General features: G+C 54.4%; 1 protein-coding gene across 8 annotated transcripts in view; it reads right to left on the reverse strand.

Moving 5' to 3' along the window:
* Positions 1 to 23819, reverse strand: part of shot (dystonin-like protein short stop) — a 69633-nt gene that overhangs the window by 39890 nt on the left and 5924 nt on the right. For 2 of the 8 annotated variants that reach the window (XM_017900677.1, XM_017900647.1), the window contains exons 1-13: positions 23432 to 23813; positions 17525 to 18291; positions 14780 to 14841; positions 10865 to 10924; positions 10048 to 10137; positions 9583 to 9753; positions 4381 to 4660; positions 3596 to 4046; positions 3238 to 3495; positions 2579 to 3152; positions 1821 to 2291; positions 537 to 1742; positions 363 to 446 (exon numbers count right to left, since the gene is read on the reverse strand). In XM_017900677.1, coding sequence (XP_017756166.1) covers positions 363 to 446; positions 537 to 1742; positions 1821 to 2291; positions 2579 to 3152; positions 3238 to 3495; positions 3596 to 4046; positions 4381 to 4660; positions 9583 to 9753; positions 10048 to 10137; positions 10865 to 10924; positions 14780 to 14841; positions 17525 to 17645 — 3828 coding nt within the window. In that variant the 5' untranslated portion in view covers positions 17646 to 18291; positions 23432 to 23813. Of the gene's footprint in view, positions 1 to 362; positions 447 to 536; positions 1743 to 1820; positions 2292 to 2578; positions 3153 to 3237; positions 3496 to 3595; positions 4047 to 4380; positions 4661 to 5012; positions 5243 to 5590; positions 6754 to 9582; positions 9754 to 10047; positions 10138 to 10864; positions 10925 to 14779; positions 14842 to 17524; positions 18292 to 19047; positions 19079 to 23431; positions 23814 to 23819 lie in introns of those variants that run through there. The other 6 variants (XM_017900655.1, XM_017900669.1, XM_017900703.1 and 3 more) reach the window with 6 other exon arrangements.

A 23819-nucleotide genomic window follows, 5' to 3' on the forward strand; every position in this document is an offset into this window, starting at 1 on the left:
ATGACAATTACGGCAACGATGATCCACGACGGCCGGAGAACCGGTGGCGACGCCGATGAACACAGCTTCACGTAGAGCAGTACCTCACGAATCTAGCAGTCGTCGGGATACAGACTTCGGACGGATAAAAAGGGGTAATCGTCGAAGGGAGAGCGCGACGTGGGATCGCGACGCGAGACAATCGCGCAACGTGTTCTTCTAAAGAGGACTAATACGTAAAAAGGACTCACGCAATATCCCATTCACGCAAGCGTTCATACCGTAAGCTAATAGGCTACCTAAAGGCTACCTAATGCTAGCTAAGCCTACCTAAGGCTTGCGAGTAGTATACCCATTCGCGATCGTGTCGCGTCTCATCTTACCTTTCCTTCGCGAATCAATCGACCACCCGTCACATTTACCGCTTCGATCGCTGGTGCCCGTTCGACCACTCTGTTCAATAGATTCTAAACAGGAACAAAACGTGAAAGTATACGAGTATAAAGTGCCGATCGCGATATCGAGTACGACGATTCGACAGAATCCTCGTGCGTTACCTTCGCATTTTCGACCTCGAGTTTGCTGTACGACTCGTCCACGAAGTCGACTTCGTTTCGATATGCGTGTTCCAGTTGTTGAGCTAGTCCATAGGCTGCTTCCGCGCTGCGTAGTCTGTCCACTAGCTGACCACAGAGATTGGTCCATCTGGCGTTCAGTCTGTTCACCTCGGCGTCTAAACGATCCATATCCGAATGAGGACCACGATGACTCGGTCTCGATTTCTCGACCAAGCGTCTAGCGTTATGCGCGTCTTCGTTCAATTGATCCATCGCGGTCTGTTGCTGGGCAATGGCGTTCTGAAGCACCCGTAGGTCTTCTCGTACGGATTGCAATCCCTTCAGGTCCGAGGGCAGTTCGTCGAACGAGGCCAATTTCACTTCGAACTCGGATATCGCGGTCGTGTTCTCCTCGAGACTAGAAAGTACGATCTCGACACACTTGAGCCGCTCGATGTACAAGTTACTTGCGTTCCAGATGTGGGTCCACTTGGTGGTGACAGCATCGAGCTTGTTCCTCATCGCAGGGGTCTTCAAAGTGATACCGCGGAAAGTTTGCTGGACTCTATCCATGTCTGGCGCTAAGCGCTTGAGACTTTGCTCGAAGTCTTTGTGTTGCAAAACCAAGTGTTCCAAACTATCGATATCCCTGGGCAACGGAGCAGCTATACGAGAGTTCAAAACCCTCTCTGCTTCATCCAGTGATTGTTGAAGGGCAGAGATCTGCTCGTTGAAAATACGTCCCGCGTTCTTCGACTCTTCCTCGGCTCTGGCACGTTTCTCCAGTTCGTCGAACAGCTTGTTCACTTCGGCCATTTCTCTCTTTAGTCGTCTCAATTGCGGATCGGCAGGATCACCTTCGGATAGAAGCTTCTCGGCATCCTCGTTCAAGGCCTTCCTGATAGCGGTCCTCTGATCTTGACCCATGGCCAAGAACTGCGGCAGATCCCAACCCTTCACCACTTTGATGGTCGCGAAAATCATGTTCTGTCGCAATCGAAGCTGCTTCCGTTGCCACAGTGCAACGCTTCGGTCATATTGTCGTCGCAATCTTTCCGCGGCATCGAGAGCATCCTTGTCCGGTGGCTGAAGGGCGAAACAAACGCCTGGTACAGGAGTCTCCACGCCCTCTTGATTCTTCACGCGCCACTTTATCCTACCAGAGTTATCATATAACGTGCACTGTTCGCCCTTCTCGATTGACATCTGAAACCGGCCAATTTGCACGTCGAAACAATATATGATACACCATCGAACGAATGACATAATGATCATTGTACTTACGTTGACTTGTTTGTAACTGCAGACGCAAGTAACTTGCATGGGCCGTGTCACGGGCTGTCTGCGTTGCTTCATGGGAACCACGTCCTTGGCTTGCTCAACGAGCTTCTGCACGTGATCGCCGTAACTATTTAATTCTTCGCGCAATTCTTGCATTCCCTTCAACAGACGTTCGCCCTCGTCCAAGGAGAAATCTGATTGAGAATAAATGGTGTTGAGTGTCTCGTCTCTGTTCGAGATCCATTGCTCCGCTTGTTGAATGCCTCGGAAGAATTGCTGGCTCTGAGCTGCGTGTTTCAGGTGAACTTCTAGACAAAGAGTTAATTGAAGAAGCCAGGCCCATTGGCTTTGCATGGCGGACATGTGAGCTTCGATAGTCTTTGCAGCGGGATGATGTTGGAGAACCAAAGCCTCGCCTCGGTCTTGCACCGCAGAGAATTGAATCTCTCGCTTTTCTAGGTCGCTCATGAGGGACTGTAAAAGCGGAAATGCGCGAATTAAGCATCGATACGTGGATCGTCGAATTTGCGTCAGTTTCACAGTGCATGAACATTCGCAAATTCGTCGATCGCAAAATTTATCGCGTTACGCTACGATCACTCTGATTCATAGCTCCTCGTTACCTCTATACCGGATCCAAACGTGCGCTTGCAGAGAACAAACAAGCGTTAGCGACTTGTACGTTAAATTCGTTGACGAATCACGCGGATTATTGGAAAAGCCCGATAACTTTCCGAAGCAAATATTAAAATATCAATTACCTCGTAATACTGCTCGATACTCTGTACGTTCAAATTCTTGTCGCTCCAATCGCGCGTCACCTCTGTCTCCTCCTTAGAACTCAGCCAAAGCAGTTCGCCAGTCGCCGATTGTATAAAGTCGTGTAACGTATCCAAATCGGAAAGTCTCTTATTCGAGGCCGCGAATAATTCGGTGTAAAGTTTCTGAAGAACAGACAGATGCTGGCTATACAGTGTCAATTCCTCGCCATGGAAGTGACTCTTGGCTTGCACGCATCTGTCCACTTTAGGATGGAATTGCTCGATGTTCTTGTGCTCTCTTTGGTGAACGTCCAGTTCCTTCTGCACGCTAGGCAAATCGGAGCCATAGTCCGCGTCCTGGAGCTGCTTGATCTTCGATTTGCACCAATCGATGCAGTCGTGTAACGCGCGGAAATGTGGATTGGTGTCGACCAATCGGGTTTCATGGACGGTAGTACGATGTTTGGTGACGACGCGTTCCTCTACCGGGAAAGACACGGCCGACAGCGGATGTACCAAACGATTGTGAAGAAGAGATCGCAGGGCGACCCACCGTTGATGTAGCTTCTGAACTCTGCGGGACACGCGAGGATGTAAACTCTTTCGGGAAGAACGAAAAGCATAGGGGGAAAGAAGGGAACGGACACCGAGGTGGATACCTTTTGTGAAGTTCGGCCGCCTGACTATATCGGCCCTCGGTAAGAGTGTGCACGTCGGTAAATATATTCTGTATCTGGATCTCTGTGTTACGGATGTCCTGCTCCAAGAGATCCACCGCGTGTTTGGCTTCCAGAGGATGAAGGCGATCGAGACGCCTCGCTTCGTCCTCCACTCGTCTCTCGAGCTCCTCCAGTCGACTGTCGGTCGCCTTCATCTCTCTGTGCACTTTCTCTGCCAGTCGTTGCAGTCGTTCGAGTCTGGGGAAGAAATACAGGCGTGTGCAAGTTCCAGGCGAATCGAATAGAACGCAATCGCTGTTGCGCTCGATCGCGCTCCTAGGATGGGGATAAATCTCACCGTTTAATTTCGTCGATGATGGCCTGCTCTCTTTCCTGATGCAGCATGATCAGTCGGTTCCAATTCTTCTCGATTACTTGGATATGTAATTCGGGCTCAATGTCCACCTCACCGACCGCTTCGAAATACTTTTCGAGGTCCTTGAAGAGGTAAGAGAGTCGTTGCTTGTCCCTGTATCGAGGCGGTACTTCCTCGTTCTTAAATTTCGTGCTGTCGGCCGCCAGTTTCTTCATTTCGATCAGGGTGAGCGGGAAGGCACGTTCCTGCATCAGGCACATCTTCTCGCGGATCCATACGTGGAGGGAACTGGCCAGCTCTCTGTACTCCTCCGAACGCCTTTGGGCCTCGGCATCGTACAACGGATGAATGGTTGGCGGCTCCGGGAACACGTCGTAGAGCGAAGAGATGTACGTTATCAAGGACTTCTCGTCCGGTTCAGGAGTATCTACGTCTGCAACGGAAAATAGAGGAACTGACGCATCGGACTATCGCGCGCGAACCAGTTACGCTTCCCTTGCTTTCCTTTCCAAAAGGAATCGCTAGACCAGCGTCGTTTCATCGCGCAAAAGGGAAAAAGCAAAGGGTGGAAGAGAGCGTCACGGTCGAAGCGTCGACCGGAAACGGACGTCGGACACGAACAGCGGTTCGAGCATTTCCGAGGACAGGAGAAAACGCGGGAGAAAGGACACGCGAAGGAGAAAACGCGGACGACAGCGGGAAAAGAGGAGAAACTCGGAAAAAGGAATAAATCGGTCGATGGAACGATGTAAAAAGGGGGTCTTTACCTTCAGGATCGAGAAGCCTCGTAACGCCATACTCGCGCTCCGCGACGTGGAAGACCCGATCGAGCCGCTCTCGTGGCTGACTGGCACGAGCACCTCTCCAATCGACCAGATCTGGTCTGTTTCGATGGATCAATGCACTGAAAGCTAGCCCGTCCCTCCACGAACCGGTGAAGTCCGTGACGCGTACTCCAGGATAACGCGCCGTCGATCGTCGGGCCCATCTTAGAAGCGCTTCTCGGGCAGTCACGTTAGGTTCCTGACCCACTACAATATCGGATATCTAGGAAAAAAGAAAAGGTCAAAGTTCGTCAACAAATGTCTCTCGTTCGTCTGCGGGTATAACGGAGTTTTGTTTTCGTCTCGGTCTAACTCTGGGTGTCCGCATCGACCTCGATGTCGTTTCCGTTTGGTTCGCCCTTCGATGTTCAATCGCGCGATTCGAGTTGCGCGCAAGGTTCGTCTTACATCGGAATAATTAGAAGCTCGTTAGCACGAGAAGCGCAGGGAAGCGCGAACCTAGGGACGAAAGACGACCCGACGCTTTTGCTGCCATGCGTTACGCGAAAACGCAAAGTGAAAAGGGACGTCGGGGTCCCGCGATCGCGAAGCAACATTGGCAGGATGACGCTTACCCGAACGGTTTTCGGTTTTGGCGAGGCCTGCCGACTCAAAGAGAAGGAGGAGGAGGAGGAAGCAGCGGTGTCCTGCAAGTAGCCGGCAGTGGCACGCTTCGTGAGATCCTCGGCCACGCATCTTTCTTCGCCCCTTGTCAAAGTGGTCGTTTTGCGAACGATCCGGGTCACGATACGTTTCGTTCCGTTCTCTCCGCGTCTCGAGGTTTTCGTTGACTCGATCGACGATCCTAAATCGCAGCGTTATCAGTAAACGCTACGTAAACACACCGTGTTCCCGACGGAAAATATTCTACGCAGCTCTTCGACTAACCGACACCGTTGGAACGAGTTTCAGAGGCATCTCCTCCCGATCGCGATCTATTCGAAATCGCGTCACGATCGACGCGAGCTTGGCTACGTTCCAGCCGAGTGCCATCTAAGCCGATCGTGTCGCGACTTCGACGGATCCATCGACGAGTCGAGATCGCGATCGACTCGCGAGGGAAAAATCGCTTCGCTTGGGATTCGATCCACGAAACTCGTAACCGGGTGCCGTTCGACGATCTCGACGACCTCGGAGTCGTCGGAGCTCCTACCTAGAACCTCGGTGGAGAGTCTTCGTTTCGTATAGATCGCTCTCAAGTCATCGGCGGTGGCGGCGGCGGCGGCGGGTGTCGCGGTGGTCGAGGCAGGAGAAACGACGTTTTCGCGGGGGTCATCCTCCCTGGTGCCCTGCACGAATAGCCGGCCACCCTTGCTAAACCGATAGATCGACATCGCGTATATATATATATATATATATATAAATCAGTGCGTGCGAATCGCTATCGGCGCGTCAATTGCCTCGTGTCTTCTCTGACGGTCGTCGAAAGGACCGACTCGCTCCAAGAAACTAACATCGACCTCCGGGAAAAGACGCAAGGCACGTACGGCTACTCGATTCGTAGCCTTATCCGGCGTCTCGGTCTCTTCGCTTGCGGTGCGCGCTGACGCTCGTGAAAGCCGATTATCGAGAATCGACCGTTTGTCTCGTCACCGTTAGTCCAGGGGTCTTAGTCTGGCCGCGACTCGAAAAGCGGTTATCGATTCGCGAATAAGCGTCGATCCTTATCGTTCGCGGCCGGTCGGATCGAATCAGTGCGACGAACGAAACGATTCTTCCTCGGCACCAAAACGACTCCTTTCGTTAGAGGAGCGATCGCGCGCGCGCGCGACTAGCCTTGGCGAAATCGCTCGAGCGAGCAACCGCGTTCACTGGACCAGGCGACAACGTCGACGAGGACGGACAGAAGACGACACAGAGATGGAAGGGAGCTGACAGACAGGTCCTCGGCTTGGCAGAGAGGAAAGTGACAGCGAGGGAGAGATAAGGCGACAGGAATTAATCGTTATCGGAGGAGGCACTCGACGGCAGGTACGGCTAGCACGGCGCGTATCGCGAACCGACTGCCGCGCACTACAGGTAGCTCATCGAGACCGATCCCCACTTCGAGTTCCCTTCGTGCTTCTTTGCGCGCTCGTTTGCTCGTTCGCCCGTCCGCTCGCACGTTTCACCGGTAAGGTTTCACGACGCGGTTCGTCGCGCGTCCCTAGCCGCGCGACACGTGTCTACACGTTCGTGGCTTCGCCGAACGTTCCCGGCAGGTCGCGACGACCACGATCACGACCGTTCGAAACGATCCCGATCTTGCACGGCGAACGCGTTGCTCGTGGAACGAAAGCACAGGGTACACCGGCGATTCACCGAACGACGACCGACCGACCGAACGACACAGCCGCGTTGTATCCGGCTGCCGTCCCGAGAGTAGGCCAACGAAATGCGCACAGGTGAGAGACGCCTCCGACATTCCCCCTCTTCGTTCCCCACTCTCTTTTTCGCTCTCCTTCGCTCCCCCTGTCTCTCTCCGCCTCTCTCGCTCGCTCACTCTCTCTCTATCTCTCTCTCTCCAACGTCTCTCCCGCTCTCCCTGCCACCCGATCGCCGCCCGATCGCCGCTCGCGCTCGTCATACCATCCACTGCTCCATCCTGCCCACCCCTGCACACGACGTCACCTATCTCCCTTTGCTTCCGCGACGCCCCCCTAAAATCCCTGTCCTCGTGCAGCGCGTCCTCGTCGCGTCCGTGCACGCGCTTGTTATTGTGCATACGGCCGGTGCAAGATCGCGCATGCGCCCGCGCGATATCGGCCGAGTCATCGGCGAACGTACTGTTGCAACGAGGCGAAACGCGTCGAGGGAACAGAGGCGGCGGCGGCCCCGCTTCGCCGCGACGCTTCGTTTGCCGTTCGTCGCGCATCGTGTCCTTCCTCCTTTTCCTTTTCCAGAGATTTTACGATTCACCGTGGCACAGTAACGCTCCGTAAGCGCCGCCTTCGACCGTCGGTGCCCCGAGCCGACGTCGCTTTATTTCCCCCGGACTCGCCTAATTCGCGCGCGGTTATCTATCCGATTCGAGTCGGCGGTGAGGCACGGTACGAGACAATAACAACGACGACGAGAAGGATACGCGTCGGCTCGGCGTGGAGGACGCCCGCCCGCGCGCGCGCGCGCGAGAACCGGCGGCCGAGGAAACGAAAACGATGCCTAAATAAGCGGCGTCGAGAGGAAAGAAGCGAAAAAATGGGACGCGACGCCGCGTCCCTGAGCGTTGCGAGCCGAAGAAGGAGGAAAAAAAGGAACGGAAAACGGTCGCGCCGAGAGAGTCGAGACGCGCGATTCACTCGAGACCGGACGTGACGTCACCAGGCCCGCAACCGCCCGGCTCGAGCATTGGCTTCCGTTACGATGCCGCCCGCGTGAACCGATCGTTGCGAGATCTTTGTGGATCCTCGCGATTCTACTCGAGTTCCGCCGCCAATTATCTCTTCCTACTTTCCTTCGGTAACGCTGCGTAGTTTCCGGAAACGATTCTCTTCCAACCGATACCATCTCTACCTGTCCGTGCCAGAAATGGAATGGAAAAAAAAAAATAAAAAAAAAAAAAAAAAGAGAAAAGTTGGGAAACCCAGCTCTCACCAGCAGTTCTCGAACGATATATATCGTGGTTCGTAGAACGGTATCGATCGATGGATCGAACAGAACGGAAAGAAGGCGCGAAGGCGCGAAAAACGCGAGGATGCGTAGAGCGCGCTAAAAAGGAACGGTCGCTCACAGGCTGACCTTGGCCAGTGGCGTCATTCGCGTTTTCGTATTCGGTGCTCGATCGGCCGATCGCGATTATCATAATTACAAGGTGGACGGCGCGCGCGACCAGGGAGACGCCGCAGGACGACGCGATACGACCGCCTCCCACGTCCCGGAATACCTCGCGACCGTGCCTTCGACTGGCTGTCAACCTTCCGTCCGTCTCGTTGACGCGACGTAAGGCGCGAAACTACCATAAACGGAGAGGTCTGCGGCGAACGGAAGGACAGTCATCACCGGCGGCTACGAAAAATGACGCGGTTCTCGGATCGTGCAGGGAAATGTAACTCTCGGTATGGCTCGCTCCACTGAGCGCTTCCGCGTGTGGGACGGGGCCTGTTACGAGCCGAGGTTCTACCTGCCAGCGCCATCTAGCTCTCCGGATCGGTTCACGCGGTCGATAAGAGTCGGAGCGGGAACTGGCCGCTGAGAAACGTCGCGGCACGACCGTTTCGCGGTTCCTGTTTTTCGCCCAGCGGGAACCACTACGGCATAAATATGTTAGGGAACTTACCTTGCGTCGCCAGCTCTGCGGCGCGAAACAGAAGAAAAAAATACACCATTAGATACAGATGCTGAACGGAGACGCTACTTAGTAAGTAAATATAAGAGGGGGGAATAGGCTTAAATCGGCGGCCACTTCTCGCCTCTCGAAGTGCGAACGCGCCGATTCGAGAGCGCGCGAGATAACGAGTCGACGCGTGTTCGTTGCATCGCCACGGAAACGAACACTGTCTCCCTTTGTGCGGTCGCGTAACGCGGTTACTCGAGCCGCGATCGATGGCTCGCGTTCGAGGCTTTTTGCGCCCGTCCGCAGACGATCCGACGTCCGGCATCGGCCTACTCTTTTCCATCGGCGCCGGCTCTCCTCTCCGGACGCCCCGACCATCTCGCGCGATCGCGTTCCCGTTCCGTTTCGTTCCGTTCCGTTTCATTCCGTTCCTCGACGGCGCCAAACGTCGCCCGGAACGGCTGTCGCGGCCTCTCCTTCCGCGCGCTTCCTCCGTCCGCCGACTCGCTTTCGATCGGAACGAGAATCGCGAGAAAAACGAGAGTGGTCGGGCATTCCTGCGCGATGATTCTCCTAGCCGACCGTTTTCCCCTCGCGAAGCGGCAGTTTCTCGGAAGCGAAACTTTCGATCGGTATCGCTCCGCGCTTCTTCTTGCGAGGAGCGTCCTCCTCGCCGTTCGAAAACCAAACGCCGGACAATGGAGGTCGTTCTTCGATAATCGCGACTCGAAAGGGCGAACCAGATGTCGGCACGTTCCTATCCGTCGTTTTCTAGGGGCGCGATCTTCCAGCCCGACAGACTCCATCGTGTCACACACCACGTGCCGGTATCGTCGCTCGTCAAAGCGTGATCGATGATATTTCAGGGGGACGCACAGCTGGCGCCTACTCACCTGGAAGTGTAGTATGATGGTCCATATCAAACCTAGGGTCAGCTTCGGATTTCCATCCACGATGTCTTCCGCACGGATATTGACGAGTTTGATTTTCTTGTAACGCAGAAAGTCAAGGGCCATCTGTACGTTCTGCAGCATGTGGAAACGCATTCGACCTCTCTCCCGCGGCTGCAAAGCAAAAACGCGTTAGACCCCGGTGGTTCCATGGTATCCGGCTAGAACGGGTTTCCGGATAGATCGTAAATCGTGCAGAAATACGACGAAGTCGTTTAAACGGATGGAAGGCACAGTCCATCGTCCACCCTCGTAATCGAGGTCAAGTCGGGCCCGCCCTCGCGATTACGCAACGCTGTATTTCACCCTGCCAAGCGAGGGTTAAGCGGAACAGCGCCAATCGCGTCTGTGTCGCATAAGCGGGTATTAAGGCGAAGGAGGAGGAGTAGAAGGACGCGAAATACTTACGAGATGCTCGCCCGAGAGAACCTCCAGCAAGGAAATGAGGTTGTGCCCGTCCCGCAGGTCTTCGAACAAATCTCCGACATGTCTGCTAGCCTGCAACAACGATTTCACGCGTCAGTGCACTGATAAATCGCTTCCTTGTTCAAGTGTCTCCCGACAATTCATAACTGAAAATAAAAACGAGCAGCAGAATGAATCGACGCGATGGGGGGAGGCGAGAAAAAAAAAAGGGGGGGCGGAAAGATCGGCGGTACCCGAGTAAAATTAAGAGACGCAAAACGGGAGGACATTGAACAGCGACATACGAGTGTATACGTATACACCAACACAAAACGTGAACAAATTCTACGAACACGAACGTGCAAACACACATAAAACGGGGATAAAGAAGAGGATGAGAGTCGAACGAAGGGGGTGCACGGAGTAATCGCGTGCCTGGCGAAAATAAAACGCGCAAAGTTGTACACGGGCCGAGGTGCGTCACGTGCAAACGCAGCAATCGTGGCCCTCAAACTCGCGATTAAAGTTTGAACACCGACTGTGATAAGCGGGAATCTCCGGTATCGCGGTAACCGCGGCGGAAATAGCTCGATTTTCGACCATTCTGCCGCGTTTACACGCCGATTTCGCTTTTCGCGAGGTACCCCTTCGTCCACGCGAATGGGGGAAACGAAAGATCAGGACGGACAGGAAGGAAGGACGTTACTTGACGCGATGATAGTTTGACGGACAAAACGAGACACATCGTTTTCTCTCGGAGCATGCGAAAATTCCTTCTAACATTGGCAACGGTCTTTAACGACACCTGCCGTGGACTTACAGTGGGGGAACAGCATGGCTGGTTGTTCACAAGGACGCACACGTGCAGACACGTGTAAGTCTGAAAAAAAGACGGATTAAAAAAGGAGCACGCGGCGAGTTACGCGTTCGACGATTCCGCGTGGCTTGAACGTAACCGAAGGTAGCGGCAGATCGACGCGGTGACATAGCGCACCGTTTGCAGGAGCGTCGGTTCGCTGGTGATCGAGGAGGTCGAAGCTGCCGCTACTCGTCGGTCGCCTGGACGAGTGGTCCTTGACCTGAGAACTCCGTGGCATGCGAGACACAAAAGCGCCGGGCCGGGGAAACTTCCCCTTTTGCGAACAATTTACAAGGACTTACGGTGGATAATCCTTAATTGCATGTCGACGCTTCGAAGAACGAACCTAGAATGGAAGAAGGCGCTTTGTCTCCGCGAATCGTGACGAGTCAAAGGAAATGCTCGAAGCGTCGGCGATCGTTTCCCGATGGTAGGTGGTCTCGCGACGGATTAGGTATCGTTTCCAACAAGCACCTTTGTTTTCCACGATACTCCGCCGCGATGAATCCGCGATCGTTCGTGATCCACAATTGGACGCTTGGTAGGCTCGTTACGCAACGCCGTTGAACGTAATCATCTCCCAGCGTCTCTTTAACTCGTCGCGTTCGACCGAACGGATGGAAACTCAAAGACCATCCAATGACAACTATCGGCGACTGCTAAACTAGGGGTGGTAAAACTCTTTTCTTCTAAATTTACGTGTTCTATCGACTATCGACGTGCATTCAACGATCGTCCTATGATCTAGAGAAACGCGAACCACTCGTCCGAGTCGTTCGTCCGCTGGGAAGAATATACCGGGTGGATTCATACCTTCACGTATTTCCAGTGCTGTGTGTGTGTGTGTGTGGCAAGCGTGAAAGGATGGAAAGTAGAGAGTTAAGATTACGAATTATCATCCGACAATGGGCTCTTATGCAATTGCAGAGATCTGCGGGGAACAATCGATGCGTTGTCACGGGCGGAACGAGCGCATCCGAGGTGGACGTCACGCAGCGCGCGAGCGGCGTCGCGCTTTCGACTATTCTCGGGCGAGAGAGTAAAAGGAAAGTAAAAACGCGGGAGTAGAAGCGGAGATGGAATCGCGGCGACGTTTCGCAGTGACGCCCGGGACAACGACCGATCGTCGGGGATCGAAATCGGTTGAAGCAAAGTGGACGCGTGCAGTCGACGGGCGTATAATGGATCGAGCGCGGAGCGTGATCACCGCAGCGTCCATGAATGAACGAAGAAGGGGGCAGGAGTTCGCGGTACCGGGTGACGGAGGTGCAGCCAAACATCGGAACGAAGATCTTCTCTAATTCCGTCCCGAGAATCATCGCTGTCGCGGAAGGCAGGATGCCTTCGTTATTCAACGGATCGGAATTCATGGACGCAGAGAAGTTACTTCAGCGGACCATTTCCTGGCACCAACGTTACGTAATGCCTGCGATGCGTCATAGCGAAGCATGCACTCGCTCTCTTGAGCTAACGTGTCCAGAGCTTTTCATTTCCCCGCTCCTGCCCTTCTTCCCGGATCGCTCTATTCTGTGCGACTCATCGACTCCGCTAACGCAACCAGCCTAACTAACTAACTGACTAACTGACTAACTGACAGACTGACTGACTGACCGAACCGTGCTTGCCTACCTGCGTACCTAACTGCCTACTTACCCACCTACTTACCGGCCAAGAGGTGGTAAATCGGGAACGTCGTTCGCAGGAGAACGTTTCCGAATAAGGTCAGAGTTACGAGAGGAAAGGTGGGCGCGCGCGCGGAATCGAGCAGGTAGGTAGCCAAGAGAACCAGTACCGAGCGACGCGCAAACACGTAGTACCGTTCTCGCGGTATTACCCTGGAATCCATTACCGAGATCGAGTCGACACGAACCGACTGCGCGATACACGCCGTGGACGTGGACTCGGTCATGAGTGTCGCGACGCCCTTTCTCTCCCTTCGGGTCTCCGGAAAAAAGAAATTTCGCTAGCCTCGCCGGAAGAAAGAGTGTGGCTTCAGGATCGATCGCTCCTCGAGTCGACGCGAAAGTCTGGCGCTCCTCTCCCTTCCGCGAACGCGCGGGCCACGATAGATAGAGCGGAGGTTCCGAAGGAGGAGAAACGAGAGTAGGTAATGGAAGAGGGCACACAGTGGAAGAGAGGGGTGAGTAATGCCGCGCCTCGACAGGCGCCGCTCTTCGTCGCTGCCCGGTTTCGAAACGAGCCGGGGTCGAAGAGCTAACTAACATAGGAAGAAAATAAGGCTCGATAACCCTCGAAATACCGATCGAGTTATACTCGCCGCTTACGAACACCGAGCGCTTCAACCTTGCCTCTCTTCTCCTTTCTCCTTGACTCCTGACTTTGCATACGCGGCCAACGTAACGAGAAAGCAATGCGCGGAATGTATCGCTGCTCGATTTATCATTGAACGCGCGTGCTCTTCTCTTTCTCGCTGCTTCCACGGGCCTAGAGCGTCTCTGTCCATCGTCATCGTTCGCCGGCCATCATTTCGACCCTCTTTCTTTATTATTTTTCCTCTTTCCGAAAACAGAAGAGGGACCTGCGTCATCGTCGATCCGCGACAGCGAGTGCAGAGAGAAGAAACGAAGACGAGAGTCACGTGAGATCAAGGCTAACGTGTCTCGAGTTGCAAGAATTGTTCGCGATCGCGTGGCATGTCGTCGGCGTCGGCGTCTTGGACATCGTCTTCGTCGTCGTCGTCGACGTCGTCCAGGGCTATTAGCGCGTCCGCACCCCCGGCTTCGTCGCGCTCGGACACGCTATTGGCATCGGCAACCGATCGGCATTGGAATAGACGTTGGCATCGTCCGCGGCAGCATCCTCTTTTTCCCTCGCGTATCCGCGCGCTCGAGTATGCGTACGCCGCGGAACAGTGGCGGTGTTTGTTCGACCGAGCGCATCGGCGCCGGTAGCGCCGTCGTTCCGATCTCCTCCATCGATCTACGCGTTACACAGAAAAACCCTCCCGTTCCGAAAAATCCGCGTCCTATCGAACAACGTACGCGTATAAGAGCGAGTACGAACGCTCCCGTGCCCGAAAGCCACCGACTCGCAGCTGACCGATCGAGATAACAGGGAACGAGGGGTATGGAGAACGAGGGGTGTGTGCTATTGCAAAGGGGTGCGGGAAGAAACGGACGGGTGAAGGTTGAAAATAAGGGGAACCTCTAATCGGAGGGGGATCCATGGTGCATAGATCGGAATGATTTTCTCGATTTCACCCACTCGGTTTCCTCGATACGTTACCTTCTATAGCAGCGCGTGAAATACCCTCCTGGAAGGGATTATGGTCGGCCCACGCGTACGGCCTACATGGAAAAAGAGACGGGTGCAAGAACACGCACTACGCACGCATATACGTATATACGTGTGTATATGTATGTATGTATATATATATATATATATATAAATATATGTATATGCGTATGTACACTCGGGGGGCTGAGAAGGTCCCCTATCGTTTACGTATGTGGTTACGAAACAGCTGGTTGTCCCGGCGTTGCGCGTCGCTGCTCTCGTATGCTCACCTATCAGGTGTTTCGATATACTCTCTCGCCTCGACTCCGCCAACCGTGGCCTCCTGCTAAGGTCGCTCTAAAATTAGGTATCGTTCGATATTTCGAAGGAAGGGCCACGGCTGGCCTTCGAGGAACAGCCCCCACCCCGTTTTCGCTGTAATTCGCGGAACGATTTCAATACTTTCTCGTGGGAAGGATTAGAGATCATAATCGGTAGATTACACGGTCGTACAGGTGGGTCGATGCGAGAAATTTGCCCGACTCGCCGACCGAGCTGGAAGGCTTAAAAGCGTACGCCCATCGACTGTCACAGCGTTGAGAACGCGGCGGTACGTTTCCTGCGATTCGAGAGGCTTACCTTTTTCAGATGCTTGTTCACCCATTTGGTAAATGTTTTCTTTTGGATCGCGTCTCGTTCGTCTGTAATCACAAAGAGGAGGAATTCGTTAGAGAGTCGGGGCGATCGCGGCTAAGGGGGCGATGAACGTGGCCGTTTCGTCCATCTCGTTCTCTAGGCAAACGCGCGATCGTCGCCGATTTCCAGGCTGCATCCACGTCTAATTAAATCGTTCGTTTGCATTCTACCACCGTCACACGACTCGCGAGCGATCGCCTACGCGGGCAAACAGGCACCGGGCATCAGGCATCGAGGCAGCGAGCAGTCAAAGCAACCGGATAGACGGACAGGCAGACAGACAGGTAGGTGGTTGGGATAGGTAGGTAAGTAGGTAGGTAGGTAGATAGAGGGACGGATGGGTGTTGATACGTAGGTAGTCAGGTAGGAAAAGAGCAGTCGATCGTGCAGGCAAACGAGCAAACGTGCGCTAAAACTTTGTCTAATTATTAAAAGGCCCCCCTGCAATCGCCAAGTGCATTCTGCCCCGTGTCCTTCCAACCTGAGCCCCGAAACACCTGAGCGCGAGCAATAAAGCTGGCGAATATCTGCACCCCGTATCCCGTACAGGTGCTAGCCTCTGGTAATCCGATTTAGCAACCTTACGACGACGGCCGTCCATAGAATACGGTATTATTCCAACCGACATCGCAACGAGAGGTAGACGCAAGTTCGACGACACGACTCGACGGTAGAAATTAATCGAGTAGGAGGCTTTTGCTCCGGCTTCCCAGTAACGATTAATTACGACCGATTATCCGATTGCATCTAGCTGCGGGCTCTCGTTAAGCAACGGTTATCACGAGTCTGTCGTTGCGTCTCACGGACCCGGGGACAATCGAACTTGCGCGATATTACATATTGCGAATGGCGGACCCTCGGACCGACGTGTTATTCGTCCTCGAAACGGACTCGTGACGGATTCCTCGACATGGCGGCGACGTGACGAGATAAGAAAGACAAACCCATTTGCACCGTTTCACAAAGACGCTTTCATGAAGGCGTCCCCGACTAACGGCAATTCAGACCTCGTATGGCGGTAACTCGTACGTGATGCGTTCACGAATTGCGTTATCCGGCACTCGACGGAGCAGATAAGGGGAAATAACAAACAAGAAAGAGTAATATTCGATCGATTAAGCCAGCATTCGTACACGTAAGCGTTAAAAATAAATAGCCGGGTTTATTCTAATTGACGTGACGAGGCATTAACTCGTAATCGGCTGGATCGAAGTTCGTCGAAGAGCCGAGAGTGTGCCTCGTGGAAGAAACATATTCGAGCGTAATCGAAAACACCGCCTCGGAAGAGTGGCATACCGAAGCACAATTGGAGATAAATTGGGACAACGAGGACGACACTCGTTCTCCGGCCACACGCATGGTATTTCCAAGCGTGTGATAACGGGGGAACGGAGACAATCGTCCACGGGCGTGACGGTATGGGGCGACGGAAAGGGAATGACGAGGAATTTTTTTTCCGACGATGATCGAAACAGGAAACCGCTATACGTGCTCGCGATTCCGCGAACGTACGAACACGCGCGTCTCTCTCGCGGAAAATTCTTTCGATAAACATCGGTTCAGCCGCGTTTGGCTGAAACTCTCGAGAATCGCTTCGACGAGCTCGTTTCGTAAGCGGGACACTATCTGCGTGCGTGTGCGTGCGACAAAAGGAGCCGCGAGTAACCCGTTTGTAAAAGCGATTCTAATGTAAATGATTCCGCGTAGTCGAAACGGATCAAGGAGGACGGAGAGGCCTCGACGTCGCGCGATTCGAAGTGATATTAGGCACACAAAGACACTTCAAAGTAGTTAGTTCAATGTTAAGCGAAGGAAAAAAGAAAAAAAAAAAAAAAAATAGAGAAGAGAAAAAAAGAGAAAAGAAAAAATGAAAAAGACTTCCAACAAAGACTTCCACAAACACGCGTGAGCGGTTTTGGTTGCAACGTAACGCGCGGAAAACTGGGCAAATATCGCGAGAATCGCGCTTGACAAGAATTCCCTCGTATCGGATATTCGAGACTCTGGATCAGAGCTCATCGCGAGGCGCGAACTATTTTGCCCCGGCTATTTCCGAGGCTACTTCCGCGAAACATTCGGGTCAAACGGCAAAAGGTAAACGACCTCAAAAAGATACTTCCGTTCCCGGTGTACTCTCGGACCGATACGAAACTCTAGTTTACGCGACGCGTGCAATTCTCCGCACTCCCTTTTCCCTCGAATTCTTCGCTCGCTACGGAGCCGAGAATCTCGTTCTCACCGAGAGAACGCTCGAAGAGAGGAGAGATCGTACGAAGAATCGCGCGCAGCGTCAGCCCGATTTGTCTCGATTCTCCGGACGATAGAGGCCAAGGAAGAAGCCAAAGCGAATTCGGTGAGACAAAAAAAAGAAAAAAAAAAAAAAAAAAAACGAAAAAATAAAGAAAAAAAACTAGAAAAAACGTGAAAAAAATAAAAACGGGAGAAGGGTGTGTTCGAGGGAGATCGAAGAAGAGTAGTCTCTATTGGGAGGACGAGGAGGGTCAGGGGCAAGGTATTGGACGGGGTCCAGCATCGGCATGCCAACTCTTCACCTACCGTGCGCCTCGATGAACATCGCCCAGCAACCCCAGAAAGCCTGAGTGCTGCCGGAACGGTGTTCTGCGGCCCCTTCCACCCGCCAATTCTCCCGTCGTTCCATCATCCACGAAAATCCATTTTCGTTCTGACCTTTGAACTTGGAAAGAGACTCCTCGTATCCGTCCTGCGATTTCTGCTCACGATGGTGCTCCGCCACGGTATCGGCCGGATCGAAACCGAGCCTCTCCTTGTAATAAGCCTGCGTGGACATCTCGTTAACCGGTCAAACTCTCGGCTACGAGTCTTCCTTAGGTTCTCTCGAAACCAGCCAACGATAACCACGCGATGTCTTTCCCGTTCATCGGGCTTTCAGCTCTCCGCTCTCTGTCTTCTCCTACTAGATCTCGGTTCCCCCTTTCGAAGCAAACACGAACAACCCCCGGTTCCCGTTTCACCAGCCTCTTTCTCTCGTTCTCTTTTCCTTCGCCAGGATATACGCCACGGGCACAACACGCGAAACCGAGCACACTGTTTCCCTTCGCGTCTCGTTCTTCTCTCCACACCGATGTCCACCAGTGAAAGACGCTCGTTTCCTACGATCACGGTGCCTCCCTTGTTTCGCGGAAGCCACGGTGGGATGGTACGTTAACGATCTCGTTGGCTCGGTAAACGAGCACGGGAACACTTTAAACGTTCGCGTAACTTTTGTCCCAGACACTCGCTACACGGTAGACTTAGCTTAATGGAAGGTTTAATTACATATATGGCACTTGGAGTCGACGGAAGACCCAGTTTCGTCCTTACAACCGAACTCACTTTTCCACCCCTGTCTCTTATACCGTATTCCTACGCGCGGCCTCCTCTCGATTTTCGTTTCTTTTTGGATCGATTACTTGGACACTGGTCGCGACGTTGCACTGTTGGAAGAAGAGAAATGAAATGGTGGAACGGAACGGTGGTGCCCGTTGCACGCGACAGACGGACGGGCGGACACGAACGCGCGTGGATCGGATAGGGAGGAAAGCTCGAGGGCGCATCGGCGACACCGACACGACGACACGGACAATGCGGACAGCGAGGAGAACGGCTAATTTCGTTCCCCGTTTGTCCGTTCGGCCGTTCGCCCGCTCTCCAGACGCGAACGAAGCTTAACGAATCAACGACCGAATTTATCACGGCACGTCGCAGACGTAACCACTCAACGTTTCTCGGCCAAAGTGGCTCGGTGGAACACCACGAGACGCCGGTAATCGGTCTTTCGCGGACGCCTAGTTCATCGTTCTCGAGAGAGAGAGAGAGAGAGACTCCTCCGACTATATCCGCGCAGACACGATAAATAGAAGAGCACGAGGCAATTTTCGTTACTCCGCCGCTCGACTTTCGCGCGACCAATTAAACCGGACGGTTCTATTAGCGAGAGAACGCGTCACTAGAAACCGAGTATAGAACGGTGAAATACGCTTCGCTCGAGTTGCAGGCCGACCGATAAGCAAATGAAACGAGACGAGACGAGACGAGAGGAAAGGAAAGGAAACGAAACGAAAGGGATCGGGATTGGCAGGGATTGGCAGGGATAAAGGCGAGAACGGTGGCAACGATCGGAGCACGCGAGCGAATCAGCGATTGTACTAACGAATGAACGACCGGCTGCGGCCACGAGCGAGCGAACGTACCAACGAACCAGCGAGCGATCTACCAAACTGACGGTCCACGAGACGCTCGGTGACTGAGACACGGGTGCCACCCGGGGAAACCCAAGACCATCGGGATCTCCGCATATGGTAATGGAAGCAATGGCATGTGGGTGTCGTCTTCTGGATCGGAGCGAAAAGCAACAACGCCAATTGCGACACACCGGCAAGGGTCCCTCGCTAATCCTATTGGTCTTCCAGCTAAGATTATACCAGCTCGCGTGTTCCTCGCTCCCTTTCGACAGACACATGCCCCTACGCGTTTATCCACCGACCGTGCAACAACCCTTTCGTCTCGGTTTCGACTTTCTTCTCTCGGAGATAATACCCAAACGACACCCACCGCAAGATCGATTCGACCGACTCGGAAGGAACCGACAGAAGGATCGAAATCCAAAATCCTGCACCACGGAACCGACTCGATTCGGTTCGGTTCGATTCGATTCGATTCGACTCGACTCGACTCGACTCGATTCAATTCGACCCGGCACGACACGACACGACCGGACGACCTGACTCGACTCGATTCGACTCGACTCTGCCCGGTTCTCTCTAGGACCGACGGAATTAGATGCGAATAGAAAATAGAGTAACGCGTGTCACGCGCCACGCGGTGTTAGGCGAACTCCTTCTAACCGTGTCCGTCGCATTGGTTAGACGTCGTATAGAAAGTTCGAGAGAAAGTACCCCGCGCGCACGTAACGCGCGAACAGAGGTAGTCACATCTCCGGTCGCGGGAAATTTTATCGGAGGAACTCGCGACGGTGCCGAAAACCCACCGGGACCCGTGCACCGCGAGAATTTCGTCCGTCCGAGAAGGAAACGCGCGAAACGATCGATGACATCACGACACGGGTCGAAACGCAACGCGTCCCTTGCCCCCTCCGCGCCCGTCCAGGTAGACCCTGCACCACCTACGATCTCCTCGCGGTTCTTTCCGATCTCCCGGCGATATCGGCTTCTAAACGCGCGCGCAGCCGCGCGGAAAGGTAGCGAGGGAAGACAGTGGCCGGCTGCGAGCCAAGAACGAGCAGAAGCTGCGGAGAAAAGCGGACGCAGAAGGAAGGAGGAGGAAGCGCGTGTACACGCATCGGATCGGCATAACGCGGGCTGCAAGAGGGGCCGGCTCGGCGGCATTCTTGCGGCAACGGCATAGCAGTATAACGGGTCCATAGTCGGCTCACGGAGGACTTCTCGAGGGCTCTTGGAAGCCGAGAAGACTCTCTCCACCGGGCGTACAGTTCGGTTCAACCTTGAGCTGCACGCGGCAAAGCGTGGCTCGCGCGCGACTCTTCTTTTCCTCCGGCTCGCCTCGCCTTTTCGCCAGCCACCTCCGCGCCCTTTCGTTTCGCCGATCCGACGCCGATCCAACGCCGATCCGTCGCCGGAAACCCCACCTATCCTCGCGTCTATCGCAACCACCGAGCCAAGCGACCAAACGTTCACCAGCCATCGATCCTCCGCGAACCATCTTTCTCTCGCCTCCATCGTCCCCCGGTTACGTCCTACTTATGAAACGGTCCTCGCGTTCCCGCTGACTCTTTCGCGTCGTCGATCGACCTACCTGGGCCTCACAAGCCGAGGCAACGTAACGAGTTACGTGCTCGGCGATCGCTGCCCGCTCGGAATCGCGTAATTCTAGAGGCGTGTATCGATTACGAATCGACCTTTCCATACGCGATTCGCGACTCTTCGCTCGCAACCTCGAACTTGATACGGCGAATCGGTTTCGAGAGAGGAGAACGCGACGAGTAGGCACCGAGACGCGCGATACCGGTGAACGCGCGCGACCTTCGCGGAATTCGCCGAGCTCCCCGGATCCTAAATTCCAGCCGGTAGATAAATTTTCGGCTGACCTTTCTCGCCGCGAACCGAGGAGGCATCTCCCGAGCCTCGAGACCGCTCGTTCGCTCCAACGTTTCGGCTAATAGAGCCTCCGGTTCTCTCTAAATCTCCGTTCCTCTTTCGCGACGCAACTGAAACTGGTTTTCGAGGTTGCAAACGCGATCCCGGGGGCCGCGCGCCCAACGAAACGAAAGGAAACGCGCAACGTCCGACGTCCTCCGCGCGTTCTCGCCTCGCAAATTTGCCAATTCGTAATCTCGCTTGTTATTCGGTTTCCGAGACGGGCGTGACGCCGATAAACGATAAATCGGCCGAGACGATCGCGCAATCGTCGCGACTCCGCGTCATCGTCGTTCGGTGGGTGCGAGGTAAAAACGATCAGGGTGTATCGCGATGGAAGGTGGACCCCGAGCGATAACTGTGTCGAGTACGCTCGCTCCGAGAGGCTCTCCCCGCGGCTCTCGAGCCCCTCGACGATAAAGCTTACTTGCACTTTCGTGGGTCTGTTAACGCGACAACCAAATACGGCTTTCGGTGCGAACACGCTGGAGGTCGCGGATACCGAGGGTGGGGCGATATACTAACCGAACGGGTAGACAGAGAGAGCGAGGGAGAGAGAAGGAGAGCGACGGTAACGATAGCGAGAGCGAACCGGCCGGTGAACAGGGGACCGTGCGCACCGCGCAACGTTGTCGAAAAAATCGAGGAAAAGCGTGGAAAAACGTGTCAAAAGGGCAAAGATCACGAGGAAACGCGGATGAAGAGGAACGATCGGGAGGAAGAGAAACAAGGACGGAAGCGTGTGTTTTAAGCGGTCGGGATCGATGATCCAGGGGGTCTGGAAACCGCGACGGGACGACAGGCGAGATAACGAGGGGTAAACGCGCGAGAGCAGCATGGCGGGTGAGCGGGAATAATTGGCATTCCGTTTAAACGGGGTGGACGCGGCGCGGAACTGGATTACGACGGTGGTCGCGGTAATTTGGCAGGAAAACACGCGAGTCGTTCCGCTTCGGGGTACCACGCGCGCGCTTTCCTCGCGTTCGGGTGCGCGGTACGCTTTTCTGGGAAGGAACGACGGGAATTCAGAAGCAAGGGGAAGCGAGAGAGGGTGGGCGCGAGCTGCCGTCTGGCCGGCGATAATAATCGTCACGCGTGAAGGATGACGCGCCGTCGCGGGGTTTCGACGACGCTGGAAACGGCGAAACGAGGGTACCGAGACGGATCGACTGGCTACACGACCGATTCGGGCCAGAGAATAGGTCGATCGGACCAAATTAAGAAATTCCAGGTACGCGTTACGGGCACATAAGCGCGGACTCATACGTGATTGTGCGCGGCGTGTCTCGCGAAGCCGGTTTGTCATAGAGCTCGGGCGGCCTGCAATTATTACGCAATCTCCGTATTCGATGAAAACGACTTTCTTCTTATTCGCTCGCCGTTGAAACCGCCGTGCGTCTATCTCTAACCTATCTGTACACCGGCGATACTCGTCGCGGCGCGGTATTTTCGCTGATCGCGCCGACACCTCTCGAGCGTCACTCGTCCCATTGATAGCTCGATTCTTACGTCGACTCCAGCGGCCCCCCCCCCCCCCCCCCCCCGCCGATTGTCTTACGTTTCGGAGATCGGATTTCAGGCTATTACGAACAGCTTTCCTCGCGCGCTGCCAACCTAAGGGGGACGAAAAGAAAGGGAAAGGAGAGGACAGACAGGGAAAGAAAAGGAACGACACGCCAGACCACTACTATCGCTACTAGACTTGGCCTCCTCGAAGGGGATTCGAGGAAACGGCGGTTTAAACGGACCGACGAAAACAAAAGGGGGAACGGGGACGATGGTAATCTTGAATGAACCCTGGCGATAATATCGGTACACGCATTTCTCGTTTGCTGAATCGGTCGCTTAACCGTTCGGGCCCGATATGCCGTTTCGTGATTACCAACAACGCGCCACTCGTTAATGGAAGGGGCGACCGAGAGTGACAGAGAATGGAAGGATGGAGCGAGCAAGCACGCGCGTGGAGCGAGAGAGAGGAGGATAGCTGGAACGAAACGCGAGGGATAGACGCAGAGGTAGAAGAGCAGGGAGGTGCTTCACGGAACGAAGCGTGACTCACGGAACGCCTCGTGTTTTGCTCATGGGCCAACGGGTTTGCCGAAATTTTTCATCCGATACCTATGTACACCGCACTCGAAACGGACCAATGATCGCGAGCGTGCACCCGACCGATCCAACTGCCTCCTGTCACGTGTCCAAGACGAAAACAACGAGGAGAAACACCCGCGAGAGTCCGTTCCACCGACGATCTCACTTTTACTTACGCCGCGATTGCCGATCTCCGGTATACGTCGCGAAAATGCGTAGGAGAGCGGTCGAAACGGCCGTTCGTTGATTCCTCACTCAACGATCGCTTCGCGGTCGTTTGACGGTCGTTCCGCGATCGTTTCGCGGACGTTCGCGCGCAAACAATCACACCGTGGATAAGATTGGAACAAGTGACAGAGCACGAATGACTAACCGAACGAAGGATCGTCGGTTGCTCGGTTCGTTAGTCCGGCCGTCCGACCCAAACCGACCGACCGCTGCTACTCGAGACGTGGCACTGGAATTCCTGGTAGAACGTACCGCACGACAACGTTGACGAAGTCGACGCGCGTATCCGGAACCCCGCCGTAACACGGCCAGGTAGCTGTAGGCCGTACGACGAGGACGGAGAGACTCGCGGCGAGAGGAACGCGCGCGCGGAGAAACGGTCGAACGGAAAAAGACGGAAAGGTGGACCGAGAAGGATGAATGGGCCGAGGAAAGAGGAGCAACGGGCGGATAAGGAACAGCGCGACGAACGCAGGGAGGGACCGAAACGAGCGAGAGGGGAGCAACGACGGGGGGACGCGTGAAGGGAGAGA

This window comes from Eufriesea mexicana, unplaced genomic scaffold, assembly GCF_001483705.2.
Source record: "Eufriesea mexicana isolate 0111107269 unplaced genomic scaffold, ASM148370v2 scaffold474474835, whole genome shotgun sequence".
In the NCBI taxonomy this organism is placed as follows: Eukaryota; Metazoa; Arthropoda; class Insecta; order Hymenoptera; family Apidae; genus Eufriesea; species Eufriesea mexicana.